Genomic DNA, 17,660 nt, shown 5'->3' with positions numbered 1-17,660 from the left:
TTGTATGACAATTTTCTGTCCTTTCAAAAAATTATTTTCTAATGAAACAAAAATGTGTTTTTTCTAAAAGAGAGTTCTTAAAAGAAAATATTTTTTGGAATATTAGGGGAATGAATTTAATAAAAAAAAAAATCTCCACAAATAAAAGCCTTTACCAGCATCATCTAAGAGTGCATATTTTATGTTACTTTCCACTAACATTTGTCAAAATCAATTTGCTATGAAAATATTCTCTTAAAATGGCTTTGTACTTAAAGTCCTTTATCCTTTTCTTATCCATAGAAAAGGCTTTGTTAGAATAGCTCACAATATCTTGCTTATTTACTTTTCCATCTATAAGGATCTCTTCATTGTTAAGGTAATCTTAAAATGCTTCTAGCTTTGTATTTGTGGAAACAGCCTGAAGATGACTAGACTACAAGTTGATTAACACTTGTGTGCACACGTGTGTGTGTGTACACTTACCAGTTTCAGATGGAGAGCACACTAGTCCAGAGATGGCCCTCACCATTCATCTCCTTCCCATGGATGGACAACCACCAGCGTTTCAGGTCACAGCTCCCCTGCTCCAGGTCAGCCCAGGAGGCCGCACTTCTCTAGGTAAGAACTGGGAGCCTGAGAGAAACATGTCTCTGGAGATAGGATTGTGTTTCAGCAGCAGTTCCTCTTGAAGCTTCTTGATGGTCGCTAAAAAGCAGTGGCCTCCTCTTCCTGAAGTTCTGAGCATTTACACCTATATCCTCTGATACCACCAGTGATGAGAATCAGTCGGGTGAGTTCCATTACAGCAGATGTGAAGATTAAACACACAGGAAATGCCGAAGCAATTGTAGAAAGCAAGTTTTATTTAAAGGATAGAACAGAGACTTCTTTATACATTTTAGAATTCCTTTGTTCTCATGCCCTCCTTCTCCCCTTATCTTGCCTCTCTCCTCTCCTATCCTGCATATGTGACCAAATGGTGGGGCAAATAGTGGAGTGATCCAAGGCTGAAGGAAGCCACCCAGGGGGATGGGCAAGAAGAGACCAGCCCTGGAGGCATTAATTAACAGCTCCTACAACTCCCTAAAGGGGGGAACAATTCCTGGAGCAGGTTACCTTTGCAACAGGTTGGAGGAGGAAGGGGAAGGGCTTTGGAGATGGGAGCATGTGTTTCTTTTTTTTTCCAACCATCCCCCATCTTCCAGATGGGACCCAATTATTCATTATCTGTATTGACTGTCCTTCCTGCCCCGCCAGCCTCACTTCCTCCTGCCCATTCTTATGCAAATAGAAGCAGCATAGAGAGAATGAAGTACACCCTTGGAAGGCCAGCACTTGTGATGGAATGCAACCCTGAATTTATTCCCCAGTCACCAAGAGTTTGATTTGTTGCCTTCACTAAAATATAAAAGTAACAGCAGAGAGGAGAATGGAGGGGAGTGGGTTTCAATAACTACTCTTAGGATTTTTATTTAGAAAGTGAAAAGGAAGAGGAGAAATGACAGATCAAAATAACCTTCAGAAGTTGTGAGAAGTTAGAGTCAGCCCAGTTATTTCGTACATATTTTTATTTAGTTTTTAGTATACTTATTCTTTAGGGGTTTATGTGTTCCTCTACCAAGGACAAACAGTAGACAATGATTTTTGTTAGGTATGCTCTGTAGATCCTTATGCAGTTTCTCTGTATGGCTTCTGTCCCAAAATTAATTTTCCTGTTTTCTCCATGTGGGTTTTTAGGCAAAAGTTGACATCGAATTCATAAACAAGCCATTAAACTAAGATAAATATCACTTTTACGCTTATCTTCACTTTCATGATGGGCATAGCAGCTATCATTAAACTTGGCTTTTCTGGTAGAATCAGAAAAATAACAAAAGAAGAAACCATGATAAGCAAAAATAGTTTATGGAGTATTTCCTGAAAGAAAACCTACCTCAGCTGGTCAGGATCAACCTTCTCATGGCCTTCCTCTGTGCATGCCCTCATTTGTATGGAAGAAAAAAAAGTATTCTGAATTCAGAACTGCCTACTTGTAAATGAATTTTGGAAGAACCTACATGATACAGTTTGTGAATAGACTGTGCTATCAGTTTTCATTCTTGTGCTGGATTGGAATTAAACAGCACTTTTTTCACATTTTTTTATTTATATATGACAGCAGAATACATTATAATTCTTATTACATATATAGAATACAATTTTTCATATCTCTGGTTGTATACATAGTATATTCACACCAATTTGTGTCTTCATACCTGTACTTTGGATAATAATGATCATCACATCATTAATACCCCATGCCCCCTCCCTTCCCCTCCCACCCCTCTGCCCTATCTAGAGTTCATCTATTCCTCCTATGCTCCCTCTCCCTGTCCCACTATGAATTAGCCTCCTTATATCAAAGAAAACATTCGGCATTTGGTTTTGGGGGATTGGCTAACTTCACTTAGCATTATCTTCTCTAATTCCATCCATTTACCTGCAGATGCTATGATTTTATTCTCTTTTATTGCTGAGTAATATTCCATTATGTATATATTGCCACATTTTTTTATCCATTCATCTATTGAAGGGCATCTAGGTTGTTTCCACAGTTTAGCTATTGTGAATTGTGCTGCTATAAACATTGTTGTGACTGTGTCCCTGTAGTATGCTGTTTTTAAGTCCTTTGGGTATAGACCGAGGAGAGGGATAGCTAGGTCAAATGGTGGTCCCATTCCCAATTTTCCAAGAAATCTCCATACTGCTTTCCATATTGGCTGCACCAATTTGCAGTTCCACCAGCAAGTGTGAGTGAACCTTTTTCCCCACATCCTCACCTACGCTTATTGTTGTTTGTATGCATAATAGCTGCTATTCTGACTGGAGTGAGATGAAATCTTAGAGTGGTTTGATTTGCATTTCTCTAATTGCTAGTGAGGATGAACATTTTTTCATGTATTTGTTGATTGATTGTATATCATCTTCTGCGAAGTGTCACTTCAGGTCCTTGGCCGATCTATTGACTGGGTTATTTGTTTTTTTTAGTGTCTAGCTTCTTGAGTTCTTTATATACCCTAGAGATTAGTGCTCTATCTGATGTGTGAGGGGTAAAGATTTGCTCCCAAGATGTAGGCTCTCTGTTCACCTCACAGATGGTTTCTTTTTGATTACAGATTAGCTACAGCCTGGCCTGAGGCATTCGTATATAGAGTATGCAGTTTGTCATTGTACCCACTCTGCCTCACCATGCTTTGTTCTCCTTGTTGCAGGCCTCCGGTTGGTAGTGAGAGATGCTGAGACAGACCCTGAAGAACTCTCCTTCGACCTCCGGAAACCTCCAAAGCATGGTGTTCTGCTTAGGCTTATGGATGGGTTCCAAGAACCCACGGCCACAGGTAGCTGCACAGTCCTTGACCCGCCTGGGAGGTTTTTTGCTCTACAATTGGTTTTATGTGAAAAGAAGTGAAGTGGCTCTGTGGGATACACTGTGAGGAGAGACTGCCTTTCATGTTTCATTCACTGGCCTGGTATTAGACTTCTTCCTCTGTCCACTCTCACTCCTCATCCCTCGTCTGCCCCAGCCCACTCTGGAAACTGTGAACCTGCTTCCTCAGGTTGTAGGTGAAATGGGCAGACTTCTAAAGCTTGTAAATGCATGTCATCACCACCATAGGCGTGTTAGCTGTAAGCGGGCACGGCTTGCTGTGCGGCAATAGTTCCGGTAGCTTCTCCATGAAGATTAATTTGTCATACTGTGGTGTGCGTATCCTCACTATGTGTTTAGTACTGTGACTTTGATAGCATTAGCAACATGTGTCTTCATAAAAAAGGGGGAACACATTTTTGAAGTATTACCTAAGCAATATAATAGACCAGCTTTTAAGAAACACATGAAAGTACAAAGAACACAATTGAAATCTACTTTTTAATAGTTAATATCAAGTCTAGTGTTATTTCTTCCAAAGTGGTCTCCTTGAAATGTCATTTTATTCCAACCATCTGTACTTTCTCAAACCTTGATATGGTTCCTTTTAGAGATATAGTAATGCTTGCTTCTGAATATCCCTGGTAAGAGATATTATTAATATCTCTTGCCCTTGAAGGTATATTGAATTTTAAGAACTACCACCAGCATGTGGGCATCACAGAGGTAGATTTTAAAATTTTACTAAACAAATGCAGTGCCATTAGAACAGATATGAACCACCCAAAGGGAGTATGTTAGGGGTATTTTGGTCACTGTCTTGTTTCTTTAACATCACATGTCACCTATCCTGTGTAATTAATTTATAAGGTCTAAAAACATTTGTAAAAAGTTTTATTTCCTTTCTCAGGCATCACACCGCTAGTACTAGTAAAACACAGTAACATACTGTTGAAGGGAAGGCTTCTTAGAATATGAACACAGAATGAGTTGATTTTTCCATCTCATTATATAATACTAATTATTAGAGCCGAAAATAACTTCCAGGAAGACTGATTCCTTGGCTGTGTTCTGTGGACTCATTAGAGCTATGGCTCTTAGAGGCACTTGTCATGAAAAGGGTTCCATAACCAAACAGGTTTGAGAACCTTTAATATTTGTATATTAATGTTTTAAAACATTATTTAAAAACTCAAAGTCCTGCAGGTTAAAACATACATTCTAAATTCTATTCAATACCATTATATATGTGAACTTGAAGCTTTCTTCCCACATTTGTCTAATCTGTTATGAATTCGTACTCTATGCAGTTTGAGTTTCAAACTTCAAGTATATTTTTCAATTTTTAAGAAATTTTTATACCCTCAATTAAATAAAGATCTCTTATAGGCCCATCAAGCTTAATCTGTTAGTTTTTTTTTTTCCCCCTTTGGTATCAGGATTAGATTCCAGAAGGGCTGTCATAAAAAATACAGGTTTGTTCTTTTTCTTTCCTTTCCTATTTATTTATCAGTATTGGGTATTAAACCTAGAGATGCTCTACTATTGAGCTACATACCCAGTCCTTTTTTTATTTTTACTTTTTCTTTTGAGAAAGGGTCTCACTAAGTTGCCCAGACTGGCCTCAAATTTGTGATCCTCCTGCCTCAGCCTCCCAAGTAGCTGGGATTACAGGTGTGCACCACTGTGCCCAGCCTGTCATTTGTTTTTCTGTAACTAGGAGTCATCAGGGAATCTTCTAGAGGTAGATTTCAGTTCGATATAATTAAGAACCTTTTAAAAAAATTAGGGTTATTGCCAGAGGAATTAGCTATCTTGATCACTTGCTGCTCACCTTGAGACATGAGGAAGGACAGACTAACCCACCCTTTTCCAAGGGTGGTGTAAAGGGAATCCTAAATTGGGTGGGCGATTATAATAATAAGCTTGTAATTACCAGGGTTTATGATTCTATATGTACTTTGAAATCCAGAGAACAAAGGTGCTATATAAATGAGAAGCACTGTTCCCAGAAGTAATAGGTTTTACAATTTGTTTTATTCTTAAAGGTGACACTTTCACATATGATGATATTAAGAAAAACACTCTGCAGTATATCCATGATGGTTCCTCTGTCTGGGAAGACAGCATGGAGATCTCAGTCACAGATGGCCTCACAGTGACCACGTCAGAAGTGAGAGTGGAGGTGTCCCTATCAGAGGGCCAAGGGCCGCGGCTGGCTGCTGGCTCCTCCTTGAGCATCACTGTTGCTAGCCAAAGCACAGCCATGATCACCAGGTCGCACCTTGCTTATGAGGTAAGTCCTTCCCTTTGCTCTCCTTGTTCTACACTGCACCTGCTGGCCAGATTGACTAGAAAGGCTAAATATTTGAGGCAGCTGGTATGTGGCCATGTGAACAATGTTTTATCTCAACTTCCCTACAGTTCTACTCTTAGGAGGAATCACATTGTGTACCCTGGCTTCTGCTAACATCTCAGGAGCAGATCAGTGAATGGGTAAAACTTTGATGAAAAAGCAATGAGTATGTGGAGGGCTGGGTACTTGTCGACGGGAAAAGAAGCCAAAGTCAGAAAAGCCTGAGTACTGTTGTTTAATTGCCATGTATAATATTTCTAATGTGAATTTTGAGAAAAGAGCACCTTAGAAGAATTTATCTGGTCAGTGACTAAATGGGAATGGTGTTCCTGGCTCCCTGAGAGAAAACTTGCTTGTTACCAGCTTTTTTTTTGAGGAGGGTGGGTATCAGGGATTGAACTCAAGGGTACTCGACCACTGAGCCACATCCCCAGCCCTTTTTAGTATTTTATTTAGAGACAGGGTCTCACTGAGTTGCTTAGTGCCTTGCTGTTGCTGAGGCTGGCTTTGAACTCTCGATCCTCCTGCCTCAGCCTCCTAAGCCATGGGTCCACCTGCTTTTGTTTTGAGTCCATTCTAGACAGAACAAGAAGCACCAGTTTGCCAGTGCCTCTGCAGGTTCTGTAGGCCAGATCACTCATTCACCCTCCATCTCCTGCCCCAGTAGTATAGTTAGGGGACCCCAGGGAATCAAGGACTCTGGGGGGGGGGTTCCCCTGTCTGCCCCTAACTTGGTGAGTTAATTAAATTCATCTTATTTCTTTGATTCTGTTTCTGGGGCTAAGGACTATAAGGATAATTAATTTTATATTACAGTTATATATTCTGTAAACAGAGAGGTACTCTGTGTAAACATAATAATGAATAGTCTTTATAGTGCCTTGAAAGGAAGAATAATTATCTGGTAATCATTGTTAGCATTGAATTTTTCTTTTAATAATCTTAAAATTCCAGTGAATAGCCTGGACTTTTTTCCCCCTCTTTTTAAACACTCTATAGTTTTAAGTAATCTTTTTTAAGTAATCTTTTTCTGGGCTGAAGAATCTCACCATAAAAATCCAACCCTGTCCAGGTGCTGTGGCACATGCCTATAATCCCAGAAATAGGGAGGCTGCGGCAGGATTGCAAGTTTGAGGCCAGCCTCAGTAACTCAGTAAGATCCTGTCTCAAAACAGAAACTTAAAAAAATAAAAAAACAGCATGTTAGATAAACCATTGACCTGGGAACAATTGGTTTTGCAGATTTTCCCCTTAAATTGTCAATTTTTTTTTTAAATGATGAGAAACTGCATTCTACTGTAATTCTTCTTGTGGGTCTACTACAGTTTCAGAACAGCTTTTTTTTTTAACTGACAGGTGATTTTTATCATTGGTTATGGTCTTTTGAATCCTGTGAAACTCACGAATTCATAAAAATGTATGAATTTGGATTTAATCAATAGATCATGAAGGCTTGAAAAATGTTTGACAGACAAAAAATAGGACTTCAGGAACAGTTCCTGCCCATTAGCTGCATATTATTAGCTGCATATCAAAATGCAAGCCCATTGGCAACTGAACACATATTTTCAAAAATTGATTGAATTTGAATTTACCCACCAGAGCAGAAACACTCTAAAAGATCTGTTCTAGCCTGCTGAAGGCATAGCATACATTCTTAAAGACTTAGCTAGGTTATATATGAACTTTTCTCTGAGGGCTGTAGAAGAAGTTTGCAGTTAGTGTTATGGAAAAAAATTTTTCCAGAAATGTTAGTTAGTAAGCTTTCAGGGAACATCCAGAAGGTTTAAGAAGCCATCTGAAATGCTTGTCTAGTCATGAATTGGGCAGAGTATAAAGAGCCCAGAGCAAGTGAGACTTCTTAATTAGAGTATCAGCAACTACAACAGAGTGATGTGATGTTAGAGGAGATAAGAGGCAAAAATAGGGTCCTCTGTGATGTGTTTAACCGTTGCTTAATAGACACAATTTACTGTGTACCTCAAGTGAACAAATAGAGGAGGGATAGCATGGGTTCTGGAGTCATGGTTGATGGGTTTTAATTCAAGCTCCCACTTACTAATGCAGTGACCCTTGGCAAGGTGTTTAAGCAACTTTAAAAACTCAGTTTTCTCATCTCTAGTGTGAGGTGTAAGATCAATCTTGAAAATCTAATAGCATTTCTATGTACCAACCAAAGATAAAACATTATATCATTTATAATAGTATATCAAATATCTAGGAATAAATGTTAAAAAAGATGTGTAATTTCTGGAGAAGGTTGGTGCTATGACTGGCTATATGGAAAAATCCAGAAGACTCTTCTGACAAAGAATAAAACATAAAAGGAAAATTTACCAAGAGGCTAGATAGGAGATCAATGAACAGCAATAGCATTGCTATGTATAAGCAAAAAAAAAAAAAAAAAAAAAAAAGTTCCACTAAATGTAACTAAAAAGATGAAACTACTTAAAATAGCATTTAAAAAGTCATGTTCCTTGGATTAAATCTTAACAAAAACTAAGTAGTACTTTACAAGGAAACACAAAGCACTTAATTGAAAGATAGTTACAAAGCATTAAATAAATGAAGATATATGCCATGTTCATGAATAAAGAATGTTAGGTGGGCAGAATGACTTATCCTACTATATACCAAGATTTATTATAAACCTACAGTCTTTAAAGCAGCGTAGCACAGAAATATATTAGAAAGTCAAGAAACAGACCCACACATAATATAAAATAAATAATAAATCTAATATAAAACAGATAGTCAGCCATATTGGTGGAAGCAGAAGAACCACTTGTCTCACGGAGCTGTACAAAATCATGACTCAGACGGCAACAGAGGAATTTGCACCACACCTTACACCTACACAGATATTGACTTCAGACAGATCAGAAACTTAAATGTCATAAGTAAACATTTTACAATTCTTTGTGGAATATAGGTAAATATTTTTATGATATTGGGAAGGGAAACAATCTCTCAAAGTAGAAACAAAAAAGAGCTAACTCAGGAAAGCTTGATAAATATGATTATATTAAAATTAAATTTATATTCACTGAAACAGGCCAGAAAACAGGAAAGTCACAAATTGGAAAAAGATATCTGCAACACATATAACCAAAAATAATAAAGAATATATAAAGAACTCTTACAGATCCAGAAGAAAGAGAGATCCCAACAAAAAATGAGAAAGAGACATGAATAGGAATTTCACATGTGAAGAAATATTCATTTCTATTAGTGACCAGGGAAAGCATGTTTAGACCAAACCACTTTATATCAAGTATTGGAGGGGAAATGGATCTAGAAGAGGTTCCTTACTAGTGGGAGTATAAACTGAACAACCAGAATTTGGCATTGCCTTGGTGGATGACTAATTATTTGCCTAACCATTTAACTCCTGGATTCTTACCCAAGAGAAACTTTCATGTATACACCAAAGGACTTGTGCAATAATGTTCATAGCAATGAACAATGTTCAACAGCAAAACTATTGAAACAAGTCAAATGCCCATCCACAGGATAGCATAACTTATAATATACTTACTTGATGAATACTAGTGAGCCTCAAATCAGATGAATTACAGTTAAATTAAACATAAAGTATGGATGGATCTTAGCAGTCTACTAGTGAATAAAAAGAAAAATAAACCCCATCAGAGTTGAAACCAACTCTATTTTTACAAGTTAAAAAAACTAAAAATACATTTTATAGTCATATATTAAACTACATTAAGAAATTCAAGAAAATGAGAAACAAGTTTCAGGGTGATGAAAGGCCCCAGAACAGGATAGATAAAGAGCACATAAGCAAATGTTATCAAGTTCTAATCCTCTTGTTGAATGGTGGGTTCATGGATGTGGAAATAATAAAAAGAAAATGAGAATGAGAGGAAGGTTTTTATATATATATTTTCTTAAGCATTTTGGTGCACCCATGGTATCTTGGATATCCTACAGCAGTGAAAAAAATCTAGCAGATTTCTAATTCTTTCAAACTCAGCAATCATTTGAGAATTGAAACATAATAAGATAGCCTGATGTGAAATAAACATTTCTTTGCCAATTTGCCAAAGTGGGATTTAGAAGCTATTCATTCTAATCAAGAGCCAGGAGCTCTGCCCTTATAGTAGTTCATCACCATCTCAGAAGACAATACCTTAAAACTCTGAGGTGGCTTTTAAAAATTGTCTCTCAGAATGAATTCACAGTAATATTAGGAAGTAGTCCTTTGGAAACCAACATATTCTATTTGATAACTCATGTGGGGAAATAAAGATACTTTGAAAAAGTATAAATTTAGAGGAGATTTTCTGAAGTTTTACAGCTTTGATAAATTTTAGTTTCCTTTCTTGCTTGTGTCAATGGATAAGGAAAATCTGTGATCTTGCATTGAGGCTCTGAGCCACTAGGGATAGAAATGAGACTGAACTCAAATACCCTGTCTCTGGACCACCAAGTGTCTGTGCTAACAATCCTGATCCCATCCCCCACCTAACTGGGCAACATAAATGTGAGAATTTGTATTTGAAAGTAAAACCGACTATGCAATGTTTGTTTTTATTACTGCCCTGATAAAGTGTAAATTACCCCCATTTTCACAATCAACTGCTCTAAAAGACAAATGACTCGGGAAACTTTCCAAGAAGATGTTGCCTACCACCTAGATACTTCCAAAAATATTCTTTAATAAAGAGGAAGTTGTTCATTAAGATATTCAGTTATTAAATTTGGAATAGAATCATCCTTTGACCCAGTTATCCCATTCCTCGGTATATACCCAAAGGATTTTAAATCAGCATACTACAGTGACACAGCCACATCAATGTTTATAGCAGCTCAATTCTTAATGGTAAAGCTATGGAACCAACCTAGGTGCCCTTCAACGATGAATAGATAAAGAAAATGTGGTGTATACATACAATGAAATATGTAGGTATATTCCATTGTATGTATACACCAATGTATACATACAATTGTATGCATACAATTGTGTGTTTTATTTCTCAATAAAAAGACAGTTTTATTTCTCAATAAACAATGCACCTCTTGGGGGGTGAGCACCCACAGATTCACTTCTAATAGAATGAAATCTGCAAGTCTAAAATGCTTTCCTTAATCCAGCATCTTACCATGTTAAATATTAAAGTGAGTCATTAACTAAGCTAAAGAATTTCTGTTCTTCCTGTACCACAGACTTTTGTCATTGTACACTGTATTCTATGTTACAATAGAATGTTACTCCAGGCATGGAGGTGCACACCTATAATTCTAGCAACTCGCAGGCTGAGGCAGGAGGATTCCAAGTTTGAGGCCTGCCTGTACAATGTGGTGAGACCTGAGCAACTTACTGAGAACCTATGTCAATAAAAATAAAAATTTATAAGGGTTTAGGGACATAGCTCAGTGGTTAAAGCACACCTCTCTTTACTCTCCAGTGAGGAAAAAAAAAGTTTAAAAAAGAAAAATATTATTGGAATTTTACCTGTTTCCAAAATACAAACTGTCCTTAAAAACTCGAGAAGCAACCTATACCTTTTTTTACAGATAATGACTTATAGCTGATTATGTTTCATTCTTCACTAGATACTTGTAATCACAACAAAAACTTTGCATGGCCCTTGTGGTAATAGTCAAGTGGGTCCATACCTAAAGTGCACTTCCCCCACTGTTATTTTGAGAGACTCTTGGAAGAAGGCATTATCAGAGAGGCAGTTTAGGAGCAGTAAATGCTAAGGTTGGAAATGGTGTTGCTTTATGACAAAGGGAAAGAGACTTTTACCATTAGCAGAGAAGGAAGTACCTACAGATCTTTAACTGCTGGAAGTATTGGTTCCTACAAATGTGCCTTCATGTCCTGACTCATATTTGCCTGATTAGGATGATTCTTCCCCCGACTCAGAGATCTGGATTCAGTTAAGTTCTCTGCCCATGTATGGTGCTCTCTTAAGGACCTCAGGATCTGAGGTGGAGGAACTCTCAGAGGTTTCCAATTTCACCATGGAGGACATCAACAACAAGAACATTAGGTAACCACTTTGTTTATTTGTATTTTTAAAGATTGCATTAAACTAGCTGGGGATGTCACTCAGTGGTAGAGTTCTTGCCTAGCATCTGGAGGTAGTGGGTTTGATCCACAGAACTGCAGGGAAAAAAGAAGAGTATTTATTAATTGTATTAAAATATTTAAGCTACTGTCTGTAACTTCTTCAAACAATACATTGTTTCTGGCCCCGTTTTAATAACAAAATTCAACTTCCCCAGCTTGTCATTATGGCTCATTCTTTGGAGTCTTCTTTTGGCCTTTGTAGATACTCAGCTATATTTGAGACAGATGGTCATGTGGTTACTGACAGCTTCCACTTCTCTGTCTCTGACATGGACCACAACCGTCTGGACAATCAGATATTTACCGTCACAATCACTCCTGCCAAGAGTCCACCTCCAGTCATCGCTTTTGCCGACCTCATCACGGTAAACAGTTCTCAGATCAATGAGCAGTGAATGCTGTGGGGAGCTGGAGTCCTGGGTGATGTAAATAGAGGGTTTCTGCCTGAGTAGGTTGCCATGTTTTTCCCCCAAATATCTAGGCAGTCATGTCAAGAAATGCATGGTTTTCAATCATGAGTTTTTCAAAAAGTATGAAAATAATTATATCCAAAAGTTCAAATCATTCTATTCACAAGTCAGTCAACAAATGTTTATGTGCTCAATATTGCTATAATTGGGAGTAAAACTGAAGTAGAATGCATCTTAGAGGAGTTTGCAATCTAACGTTGGTAGTAACTAAAACACAGACAGTACCTCCAGTCACTCCTTAGATCTATCGAATATTTATCACTGTAAACAATATTAACAGATCCTTGGAGGAAGAGGGGCAATATAATGAGCCTTCATCACTGACATTATCCAAACATGAGTTCAAGTACCAGATCTGTTACTTACTAGCAGAGTTATGATAGACCTAGTACTTAATCGTTCTTAGCCTCAGTGTCTTCATCTTTAAAATATTACTCTTCTGGCTGGGCACCATGGGGCACACCTGTAATTCCAGCAACTTGGGAGACTGAGGCAGAAAGATCACAGTTTGAGGTTAGCCTCACAACTTAGTGAGACTCTGACTCAAAAATAAAGATAAAAAAGGCTGGGGGTGTAGCTCAATACTAGAGCACCCCTGGGTTCAATCTCCAGTATTATGCACACATACACAAAAATATTACCATTCCTACACATAAAGGATTTCTCTGATAATTAATAAAATAGTATGGATCACCTTTAGCACAGACCTGGTTGGTGCATGGTAGGGCTTTTATGAAAGTAAATTTGTTTTCCTCTTTCCACTTTAAGTACATATCATAATGTTAAAAGCTCAGGAGTTTTTCTAGTTTTGTCCAGCAACTAAAAATTCACAAGACTCTGAATGGTTTCTAGATGGTTTTGATAGTTTTCCCATTTTTCCATTTCCACATCTTGGTGAAACTGCTTGGACCCTCCCTCTTCCTTGAGTCCCATATTTTAATTTATAGATCTTCCTACAGTTAGCCAAGAGTTGTTCAAAGTGGAATGGCTTGACCGTTTCCAGTAGGTCAGCAAAAAGCACCAGGCTTATGTTGCAGAGTTAGCATATAAAACAGAGCCCTAAAGGAAAAAGGTAGTTTGAGCAACTGCTTATACTTATACTGATTTATTTTCTTTCTTGACATTAAGATAAGCATTAGCTTTCAGATATGATGAACCCTTTCTTCCCACACACCCATAAATATACAATGTAAGGAAATAAATGGCACTTTTATTCTGGATGGTAACACCTATAGGACAGTCACCCTCATGGAGCCCCAGGGAGGACTGGATCTATCATTCTCTGGCTGTGGACTTTTGAATGTTGATGCTGTAAGAAGGCAGCCATCCTGTTGTGCAGCTGCACTGAGGAGGGTGATTGGAATGGGCCAGAGCTGCTTTATAACCAGATCCATCATTGAATGAAGTGCAACTTTGAAGGGAGACGTGGAAGTCATCGTGTCTGAGTGTATCTTTGAAAGGCGCTGAAAGATTGCCTGGCTTCAGCAGCATGCACATTCCTCATCTCGTCTGTAGAGGATCTGCCTCCTCTCAGAAGTGGAATTGGTGCTGGAAGGTCACCCCAGGCAGCACTTTTCAATTCAGTTCTTTTTTTATTGCAGTTATGTGCAACTGTCCAAGGACTCTGCATTCTCTCTTCCTTAGGTTGATGAGGGAGGGAGAGCCCCACTCTCCTTTCACCATTTCTTTGCAACTGATGATCATGAGAACCTCCAGGGAGATGCCATCATTAAGCTAAGCGCGTTGCCCAAATATGGCTGCATTGAGAACAGAGGAACAGGTAATAGTAGTAGCTTTGCTATAGATCTTTGTTCAAGATCTGGAAAGAAAGGTGTGTGGAGGGAGAACTTGTAGTCCCATTCAACCTGGTGATGGAGAACTAACGAGAAATGGAAACATTTCAATGAAATGAAAGGACGGAAGGTTTCATTCATTCAACAAAAATTTACCAAGCATTTTCTGTGGACAGTGCATTTTAAAGCATTAGGGAAACACCATTAAACAAAACAAAAGAAAACCCTTACCTTCAAAGTGCTTTAGATTCTAATGGAGGAAGACAAAATAATAATAATTATGAGAAAATTGAGTAAGATGTTAGAAGGTGAAAATGCTGTGGATAATATAGGTCAGGCAGAGGAATTTGGAATGCTAGCAATGAGGGCAGAGGGTGTTTTGGATAACTTTCAGAACTAAGTGTCAAAGAGCAAAAAATTTCTCTCTTTATTGTGAGGCAGCTGCAGTTTAGCTGACCATAGTGTATGTAGCATCTCTTCCTATGGCTATGACATGAATTGAAATGCATGCTCTCTATCTCTGACCCTCTTCAACATCCCTCCCACTCCACCATCTGCCCTTGGACCCACTGGTGTTAATCACAGAGAAGGAGAAGCAAAAAGACATGTACTGTCCACAAGCCCCCTGAGACCTACCATGACTGGCAGTTGAGACAGCTCATGGCAGGTTGCTGTATGGCTGCCTCAGCAATGAGATTCCTGAGCACTGGTGCTTGGCTCTAATTGACGTGTAGCTAGTAGCTCCCACAGAGAGACCACTGACTGCAGGTGTCTGTGGTCAGCATGGTGCCTGGGATTTGAGCCTGGCGACTGGAAACTCATTTAAACTAGTCATGTTTTCCTATCCGAACTCTTGGAACTCTTCCCTATTTTGCCTTTCAGTGTGTGCACTCAGATTTGCTTATCACTGAATTAGGTTTGTTTTAACAAATGTTTGTGTTAGATACAATGGATGTACAGCTAAATAACATAGACCCTGCCTTGAGAGGGAGACAGGTATGAAGATTGATCAATTATGATAAATGACAAATGCCTGCTAGGGAACAGAGCAAAGCTCTAAGAGAATATGTAAAACAAAGCAGTTGCTTTTGCCTTGGAAGCTAGTAAAGCCAGAGGAAGTGGCATTTGAGCTGGAACTTAAAGGATTCATGGGAGTCACTAAGGGCAGAAGGACAGTGGCATTTCTTGCAATGAAAAGAGCATGCACATAGTGGGAAATCATGAAGGGATGTTGCCCCCGCCCCAATCATGTGTTTTTTTTTTTTCTTATGAAGCCTTTATAACACTGTTTTACATTTATCTGGAACACATGATGGAACATAAGCATGCTATGTAGAGGGGTAAGTAGCTCACTGGCCCAAAAGTTAAAATTCTAACAAGACTCAGCCTCTTTAGAAAGTAGTTCTCAAACCTCCTTCACTTGGAGGGCAACAACCTTAAAGGTCCTATTGTAGGGTGTTGGTGTAGCCTGTGAATTTGCATTTTTCTCTAGCTAAGAGGTGATGTCATGGCTGCTGGCCCAGGGGACATACTTAGAGGAGAAGCAATTCTCTGCAGTTTCATGGGTATGAACCTGAGATTAAGGAAAAAGGCATTCAGGGGAGCAAAATCATCATCCCAGGTTATATCAGCTAAGGATCCTTCCCTTTGTTTCATGGGGGCGGGGGACTTTTGCCTCTGTTTGGAATTGAGAGTCTTTCTCTCTCTCTCTCTCTCTCTCTCTCTCTCTCTCTNTATATATATATATATATATATATATATATATATATATATATATATATATATATAAAACTAGCTACCTAAATTCAGAACCCAGCTGATCAGAAGAACATATTTTTAAAAACTGTTAGAAGAAGGAGCTTTGACTTCTTACCAAAAAGAAGAGGAGAGACAGAATGACTGTCACGTTAGGTATGAAATTTAACAGCATGTTCCCTTAGTACTGCCACAAACAGGACAGGACTCACCTCAGTACCTCTGCATTAGTAGGTGTCCATAATGATAGCCTGAATGCATCAATAACTATTTAATTTGCACATAGTAGATTCTGTTTGAGAAGGCAGGGAAGCACATTAATAAGAATTATTTATGTCAAAAAAAAAGTGAAGTTTTAAAAAGTGTAAGGATTGGTGCTTAAAACTTCAGCAACCTATTCACCTGTTACATAGTTAGTTCTCCAATTATTAAAAAATATGGCTTTATTAGATGTGAGTATATTTATGGAGCATCATTTGCTTTACTTAGCTATTTTTGACCTGAATAAAGAAGATACATTTTCTCTATTTATAGTGATCAATGGAAAGAGAAAGTAAAAATTGGAAGCTATTTTAGCAGTTCTCTCTGGAAATCCTGAATTGTATGTCCTAGTCACTGGTCACTTAGATCTCTCTATTTATCTGATGAATCAGTTGGAAGGGTAACTAAAATTCACATATTGAAGGGAAAAATGTCTCAAGTTCTTCTTTCAAATCATTTTTTTAAAAAACTTTTCATTCTAGTCTTTTTGTCCAGATGCCAATGAAGATGGCACTGCCTATAATTCAGAAAGTCAATGGCATTTTAATTTGTGATCCGATATTTGCAAAGAATCATGGAGAAGGGAAGGAAAAGCTTTCCTGCTTTCACATCTGCCAACTACACTTTTCTTTGTTGATATATATCCAGGAAATTGTTTGAAGTCACAAGGGTTTCTTTTTTCTCCTTTCTCCAGAAGAAAATTGTGGTAACAATTTAAAATCAATCAATTAGATGGGCTCGGGTTATGGTCAAGTAAAAGACAAGATATCCATCATTTAGACATTTCTTATTCTTCCGTTTGGCCTTTTAACATATTTGGGTTGGGATGAGAAGAAGAGGAAACTGGAGCTAGCACTTTCTGTGGAGTTCTGAATGGTAACCAGGCATCTCAACACCTGAATAGCATCTATGTCAGTCAGCTTTCCATTGCTGTAAAAACATCTGAGATAAACCAAGAAAGACAAGGTTTATTTTGATTCATGGTCACTTAGTCCCTTTGTTCTGGGGTCTGTGGTGAAGCATTGCATGATGGCTGGGAGCATGTGTCGGAGCAAAGCTGCTCATCTCATGGCTGGGATGCAAAAGAGAGAGAGGATGGGGCTGGGATGCCAATTCCCCTTCTAGAGTACTCCCCCAGTGATGGGAAGACCACTCACTAGGCTCCATCTCTTAAAGCCTCCACCACCTCCAGCAGCACAGTCTGGGAACCAAGTCTTTAATACATGACCCTTTTGTAAATGTTTATCCAAACCATAGCAGCATCTGAGCTCTGAATGGGACCAAGCATCTCGGTGCCTGAATTGTACCTGAATGTCATGATACATAACCTGAGCATCACAGTAGTACTGGTATATTCTCCCACAGGTTGGGATCTGGCATGCAAAGGTTTCATTAAGAAACGGAGAGGTCAGACATACTGGAGGAGAGGTGCCTTGAATAAAAAAGTTAAATATAGTTAACTGTGTATATATATTAACTATATATATATATGTATATATATATATACATATATATATATAGTTTTATATATATATAT

At 38.2% G+C, this 17,660-nt stretch overlaps 1 protein-coding gene across 2 annotated transcripts in view; it reads left to right on the top strand.

Annotated features, from left to right (window-relative positions):
- The window catches only part of Fras1 (Fraser extracellular matrix complex subunit 1), a 426,519-nt gene that overhangs the window by 325,141 nt on the left and 83,718 nt on the right, over positions 1-17,660 (top strand). For both annotated transcript variants that reach the window (XM_048784792.1, XM_048784791.1), the window contains 6 exons: positions 469-600; positions 3,234-3,359; positions 5,437-5,684; positions 11,616-11,764; positions 12,047-12,209; positions 13,959-14,094. In XM_048784792.1, the coding sequence (XP_048640749.1) occupies positions 469-600; positions 3,234-3,359; positions 5,437-5,684; positions 11,616-11,764; positions 12,047-12,209; positions 13,959-14,094 (954 nt within the window). The remainder of the gene's footprint in view (positions 1-468; positions 601-3,233; positions 3,360-5,436; positions 5,685-11,615; positions 11,765-12,046; positions 12,210-13,958; positions 14,095-17,660) is intronic.

This window comes from Marmota marmota, unplaced genomic scaffold, assembly GCF_001458135.2.
Source record: "Marmota marmota marmota unplaced genomic scaffold, marMar, whole genome shotgun sequence".
Taxonomy (NCBI): Eukaryota; Metazoa; Chordata; class Mammalia; order Rodentia; family Sciuridae; genus Marmota; species Marmota marmota.
This window is presented reverse-complemented; position numbering and strand designations above follow the sequence as displayed.